At 46.1% G+C, this 7,500-nt stretch overlaps 1 protein-coding gene across 1 annotated transcript in view; it reads left to right on the top strand.

Annotated features, from left to right (window-relative positions):
- Window positions 1-7,500, top strand: part of LOC311317440 (uncharacterized protein) — a gene marked incomplete at both ends in the record, with an annotated part of 27,127 nt that overhangs the window by 11,694 nt on the left and 7,933 nt on the right. The window contains 3 exons of the mRNA XM_084448522.1: window positions 641-769; window positions 968-1,103; window positions 1,816-1,935. Coding sequence (XP_084304648.1) covers window positions 641-769; window positions 968-1,103; window positions 1,816-1,935 — 385 coding nt within the window. The remainder of the gene's footprint in view (window positions 1-640; window positions 770-967; window positions 1,104-1,815; window positions 1,936-7,500) is intronic.

Consider the following 7,500-nt stretch of genomic DNA (forward strand, 5'->3'; position numbering starts at 1 on the left):
CATGGAACACTACCGGGGTGAGACCACACACACACACACACACACACACACACACGCATGGAACACTACCGGGGTGAGACTACACACACACACACACACCACACACACCACACGCATGGAGCTCTACAGGGGTGAGACTACACACACACACACACACCACACACACACACACCACACGCATGGAGCACCACCGAGGTGAGACTACACACACACACACACACACCTATACACCACGCACTACACACACACACATATACACCACGCATTACACACACACCACACACATATACACACACACACACCACACACATATACACACACGCACGCACACACACACCTATACACCACGCACTACACACGCACACCACACACACACACAAACACCTATACACCACGCACTACACACACACACCACACACACACACACACACGCACACATATACACCACGCACTACACACACACACACACACACACACACACACATACACGCACACGCACACACACGCACACACCATGCATGGAGCACTACAGTGCTAACTAGCTAACTCCTGGAGGCTTATGGAGGAGTGTTTCTCATTATGGTTTGTCTCCCTCTCTCTCTCTCTCTCTCTCTCTCTCTCTCTCTCTCTCTGATGATAGGAACCTTTAGTCTGTGGTGTCACCCCAAGTTTGAGGACCGCTGTCACTCTGTGGTGGAGTTTATTGAGCGAGCCATCATGCACTCCAAAAACGGAAAATTCCTCTATTTCTTGCGATCGCGAGTCCCTGGTAAGAAGCCAACAGTCGTCGCTACGATTACTTGACCAAACATACGCCTAGCAAGCCATCAGCCACAAGTCACTTACCTCCTTAGCCAGGGTGTTGTTTGATAACCCATTGTGTGTGTGTGTGTGTGTGTGTGTGTGTGTCTGTGTGTGCGTGTGTGTGTGTGTGTGTGTCTGTGTGCGTGTGTGTGTGTGTGTCCAGGCCTGCCCCCCACCCCGGTCCAGCTCCTGTACCCCGTGTCTCGGTTCAGCAGCGTGAAGTCTCTGCAGCATCTCTGTCGCTTCTGTATCCGTCAGCTGGTCCGCATCGACCACATCCAGGAGCTCCCGCTGCCCACGTACGTCTGCCCACAAAACACCCCACCCTGGTACATCTATAACACCCTGGTACATCTATAACACCCTGATACATCTATAACACCCTGGTACATCTATAACACCCTGGTACATCTATAACACCCTGGTACATCTATAACACCCTGATACATCTATAACACCCTGGTACATCTATAACACCCTGGTACATCTATAACACCCTGGTACATCTATAACACCCTGCAGAACATTACCAACACACAGAACATTTACAACACACAGAACATTTACAACACACAGAACATTTACAACACACAGAACTTCTCACACATCTCCCCACGACTGCAACCCATAGAACCACACACACATCTGCTATACATGCATACTGTATGTATATAACATGTCTCATATGTATATAACGTCTCATGTATATAACATCTCTCATACTGTATGTATATAACATGTCTCATATGTATATAACGTCTCATGTATATAACATCTCTCATACTGTATGTATATAACATGTCTCATATGTATATAACGTCTCATGTATATAACATATCTCATATATAACATGTCTCATGTACAGGTATATAACGTCTCGTATGTATATAGCATGTCTCATGTCTATAACGTCTCATATGTACAGGTATATAACACGTCTCATATGTATATAGCATGTCTCATGTCTATAACATGTATATAACATGTGTATAACATGTCTCCCTCCCCAAGGCCACTGATCGTCTACCTGAGGAAATTCTACTACTATGACCCAGAGGAGGAGATGTACCTGTCAATCAAGGACACGGGGCGGGACCAGACGGCAGCGCCGCCGGGGGTGGAGTCTCAAACGTAGTCCTGGAATATAATTGGATGAAGTGAGTTATGAGGTCCAACCCACTGGATCTGGCGGCTTTTATGTAAAAATGTCACTGTTGTACTTAGATGGAGGCTTTGGTCCAGGACTTGGATGTTATGGTGCTTTTGGAGGCCAAGATCGCACTCTATCTTTTCCACCTGGCTAGCTCAAATATAATAATAATAATAATAATAATAGTAAATAATAATAATAAAACTTTATTTGTATAGCACCTTTCATACAAAAAAATGCAGCTCAAAGTGCTTTACAACAGAGAATATACATGCACAGAGTGCCTCACATAAAAACAGACATAAAAATGAACATTAAAGCAGGGAAAATAATATGGAAGATAAGATCTAATAAAAGGAAGATAAAGTTATAAAAGTGAAGGAATCAAGTAAAATACAACTTTGGGAAGACTTCTGGGATTCATATAGCGTTTTTACCTTTGAAAAAGCCGACTTCAGTAGTGGCCATTGTCCCTGTCCTCCATGACAGAGGTGTTCTTCTGAAGGGGGAAGCTGTGAGCGCTTATCCTCTTTGATGACTGTTTAGCACTTTTTAATTTTTTTTGTTCCTCGACAGGGTTCCCACTCATTTTTACATAACAGGTTTCTGTCTTAGGCTGAATGTGATGATCTTTGCTCACTGCTGTTCAGTACAGTATTTATAACATCCATGTCCTTTGTTGTCCTCAGGTTTTTTTTTATACGTGGACAGCTGACCTGGGGGACAGACGGTGACTATGATTGGGTACAGTCCCGCTCATGTGGTGATGGACTGCAACCAATCATCAGAGCGCTCAGCTGGCTCAGTTATCGGGCAACTTTGGCGGCGGTCTCAGATGATCCACCTTCCTCGCTCTCTGATTGGCCCGCAGAGAGATGGGGAGGGTCAGGGGATGAGGAGGCTTCGCCCAGCTGGTGATGTCATCACTTAAGCGCCACTGGGGCTGAACTGGAGGAGCCGACGGACTGCCGGCTAGCTTGCTAGGCTAACATGCTAGCAACAACAACAATGCCGGACTTTACTGCAATGTTGTCAAAATGAAACGTCACACTGGGAACTTTTACTGGAGCAGGGCGCCTTGGAAACTGCAAGGCACCCTGGGATTGGGTAGCCTGACTTTGAAGGTGGGCTTTGAACCCAATCAGAGTTTGGGACAACCATAATGCACTTGAATCTGTTTTTGTATTTGTGCTCTGTGACAAACAGCCTGTTGTTCGGAGAGAGGAGTGGTCAGGTGAGGCAGAGACGGGACTCTTTGTGAACCGATGCATTTACAGTCCGGAGAAAAAGGCCTTTCATGGTTTTTCTTCTTTAACTGTTCGGTTGCTTCCTGTTTGACCTGCACCTTCTGGACTGACTGTAGCATCCGCGAGAGAGAGAGAGAGAGAGAGAGACGGACGGACGGTTCAAGTGTGAGAGAATGAATGTCGGTTCAAGTGTGCGTGTGTGTGTGTGTAAAAATACTGTATGTTGGAGCTATTGGTCGTTGACCAGGGTGATCAGGCAGTGTGTGACATCATCACCGGGGGACGGTCGCCTCTCTGCTCCGGAAACAAACTGGAATATTCCTGCTAGACGGTCGTTGACTGGACAAAACGTGTTACCAGAACAAAATAATAAAACTGTTGATGGAATTAAAGGAAGGAGAGACTTGTTTTTGTTTTTTTACACGCATGGTGTCTTCTAACACAGATACACAACACCGATAAAAACACAACACAGTAGTACACAACACAGATAAAAACACAACACAGATAAAAACACAACACAGTAGTACACAACATAGATAAATACACAACACAGTAGCACACAACATAGATAAATACACAACACAGTAGCACACAACACAGATATAAACACAACACAGTAGCACACAACAGATAAAAACACAACACAGTAGCACACAACACAGATATAAACACAACACAGTAGCACACAACAGATAAAAACACAACACAGTAGCACACAACACAGATAAAAACACAACACAGTAGCACACAACATAGATAAAAACACAACACAGTAGTACACAACATAGATAAAAACAACACAGTAGCACACAACACGGATAAAAACACAACACAGTAGCACACAACATAGATAAAAACACAACACAGTAGCACACAACACAGATAAAAACACAACACAGTAGCACACAACACAGATAAAAACACAACACAGTAGCACAGTAGTCTGTTTTGCTGGTTCAATGCTCACTTGCTTAAGAGAAGGCTGAAGCGTTTCAGCCAATCGGCCTTCAGCAGGGCGCTCAACATTCTGTCCTTTAGAAGGGCGCTCAACATTCTGTCCTTTAGAAGGGCGCTCAACATTGTCCTTCAGAAGGGCGCTCAACATTCTGTCCTTCAGCAGGGCGCTCAACATTCTGTCCTTTAGAAGGGCGCTCAACATTCTGTCCTTTAGAAGGGCGCTCAACATTCTGTCCTTTAGAAGGGCGCTCAACATTCTGTCCTTTAGAAGGGCGCTCAACATTGTCCTTCAGAAGGGCGCTCAACACTCTGTCCTTCAGCAGGGCGCTCAACATTCTGTCCTTTAGAAGGGCGCTCAACATTCTGTCCTTTAGAAGGGAGCTCAACATTCTGTCCTTCAGAAGGGCGCTCAACATTCTGTCCTTCAGAAGGGCGCTCAACATTCTGTCCTTTAGCAGGGCGCTCAACATTCTGTCCTTCAGAAGGGCGCTCAACATTCTGTCCTTCAGAAGGGCGCTCAACATTGTCCTTCAGAAGGGCGCTCAACATTGTCCTTCAGAAGGGCGCTCAACACTCTGTCCTTCAGAAGGGCGCTCAACATTCTGTCCTTTAGAAGGGCGCTCAACATTCTGTCCTTCAGAAGGGCGCTCAACATTCTGTCCTTTAGAAGGGCGCTCAACATTCTGTCCTTCAGCAGGGCGCTCAACATTCTGTCCTTTAGAAGGGCGCTCAACATTCTGTCCTTTAGAAGGGCGCTCAACATTCTGTCCTTTAGAAGGGCGCTCAACACTGTCCTTCAGAAGGGCGCTCAACATTCTGTCCTTTAGAAGGGCGCTCAACATTCTGTCCTTTAGAAGGGCGCTCAACACTGTCCTTCAGAAGGGCGCTCAACATTCTGTCCTTCAGAAGGGCGCTCAACATTCTGTCCTTCAGCAGGGCGCTCAACATTCTGTCCTTCAGAAGGGCGCTCAACATTCTGTCCTTCAGAAGGGCGCTCAACATTCTGTCCTTTAGAAGGGCGCTCAACATTCTGTCCTTCAGAAGGGCGCTCAACATTCTGTCCTTTAGAAGGGCGCTCAACATTCTGTCCTTCAGAAGGGCGCTCAACACTCTGTCCTTTAGAAGGGCGCTCAACATTCTGTCCTTCAGAAGGGCGCTCAACATTCTGTCCTTCAGAAGGGCGCTGAACATTGTCCTTTAGAAGGGCGCTCAACATTCTGTCCTTCAGAAGGGCGCTGAACATTGTCCTTTAGAAGGGCGCTCAACATTCTGTCCTTCAGAAGGGCGCTCAACATTCTGTCCTTCAGAAGGGCGCTCAACATTGTCCTTCAGAAGGGCGCTCAACATTCTGTCCTTTAGAAGGGCGCTCAACATTGTCCTTCAGAAGGGCGCTCAACACTCTGTCCTTCAGAAGGGCGCTCAACATTCTGTCCTTCAGAAGGGCGCTGAACATTGTCCTTCAGAAGGGCGCTCAACACTCTGTCCTTCAGAAGGGCGCTCAACACTCTGTCCTTCAGAAGGGCGCTCAACATTCTGTCCTTTAGAAGGGCGCTCAACATTCTGTCCTTCAGAAGGGCGCTCAACATTCTGTCCTTCAGAAGGGCGCTGAACATTGTCCTTTAGAAGGGCGCTCAACATTCTGTCCTTCAGAAGGGCGCTGAACATTGTCCTTCAGAAGGGCGCTCAACACTCTGTCCTTCAGAAGGGCGCTCAACACTCTGTCCTTCAGAAGGGCGCTCAACACTCTGTCCTTCAGAAGGGCGCTCAACATTCTGTCCTTTAGAAGGGCGCTCAACATTCTGTCCTTCAGAAGGGCGCTGAACATTGTCCTTTAGAAGGGCGCTCAACATTCTGTCCTTCAGAAGGGCGCTGAACATTGTCCTTTAGAAGGGCGCTCAACATTCTGTCCTTCAGAAGGGCGCTGAACATTGTCCTTTAGCAGGGCGCTCAACATTCTGTCCTTCAGAAGGGCGCTGAACATTGTCCTTTAGAAGGGCGCTCAACATTCTGTCCTTCAGAAGGGCGCTGAACATTGTCCTTTAGAAGGGCGCTCAACATTCTGTCCTTTAGAAGGGCGCTCAACATTCTGTCCTTTAGAAGGGCGCTCAACATTCTGTCCTTTAGAAGGGCGCTCAACATTCTGTCCTTCAGCAGAATGTATTTGTCTGTTGTGTAGTCCTGTGTTGTGTGTATTTGTGTTGTGTACTCCTGTGTTGTGTACTCCTGTGTTATGTGTATTTGTGTTGTGTACTCCTGTGTTGTGTGTATTTGTCTGTTGTGTACTCCTGTGTTGTGTGTATTTGTCTGTGTTGTGTGCTCCTGTGTTGTGTGTATTTGTCTGTTGTGTACTCCTGTGTTGTGTGTATTTGTCTGTTGTGTACTCCTGTGTTGTGTGTATTTGTCTGTGTTGTGTACTCCTGTGTTGTGTGTATTTGTCTGATGTGTGCTCCTGTGTTGTGTGTATTTGTCTGTGTTGTGTACTCCTGTGTTGTGTGTATTTGTCTGTTGTGTGCTCCTGTGTTGTGTACTCCTGTGTTGTGTGTATTTGTCTGTTGTGTGCTCCTGTGTTGTGTACTCCTGTGTTGTGTGTATTTGTCTGTGTTGTGTACTCCTATGTGTTTATTTGTCTGTGTTGTGTACTCCTGTCTTGTGTGTATTTGTCTGTTGTGTGTATTTGTGTTGTGTACTCCTGTGTTGTGTGTATTTGTCTGTGTTGTGTACTCCTGTCTTGTGTGTATTTGTCTGTTGTTTGTATTTGTCTGTTTTGTGTGTATTTGTCTGTGTTGTGTACTCCTGTGTTGTGTGTTTTTGTCTGTGTTGTGTACTCCTGTCTTGTGTGTATTTGTCTGTTTTGTGTGTATTTGTCTGTGTTGTGTACTCCTGTGTTGTGTATATGTCTGTGTTGTGTGTATTTCTCTGTGTTGTGTACTCCTGTGTTCGCAGGCACCATACATGGAATTGGCGATTGAAAAAAAAAAAATCTTATCTAGGGGTCTCTTTCTTTGTGCTCTCTCTTGTATCCAGTAGACAACATAATGAATATATATGACATTAGGAGAGTGTTTGTTTTCATCCTGTTACCTGAGGCTGGTCTGTAGCAGCCAGTGTCCATGCTGTAATACCACAGACTGGACACCAGGGGGCAGGAGATCTCAGCCTGAGCTGTTTTACAGCCTGAAAATCAGCCCCTCACAGACTCCTCAACCCCTAGCCCAAAGACCTGTGAAAGAGGTGTGTGTGTGTGTGTGTGTGTGTGAGTGAGAGAGAGAGAAAAGAGGATGTGTGAACATGAGATGTTGGGGGAGGTGGGGGGAGGATGTGATTAGAGCTGTATGAGTT

The sequence above is a fragment of the Borostomias antarcticus genome (genome assembly GCF_949987555.1).
Source record: "Borostomias antarcticus genome assembly, chromosome: 14".
Taxonomy (NCBI): Eukaryota; Metazoa; Chordata; class Actinopteri; order Stomiiformes; family Stomiidae; genus Borostomias; species Borostomias antarcticus.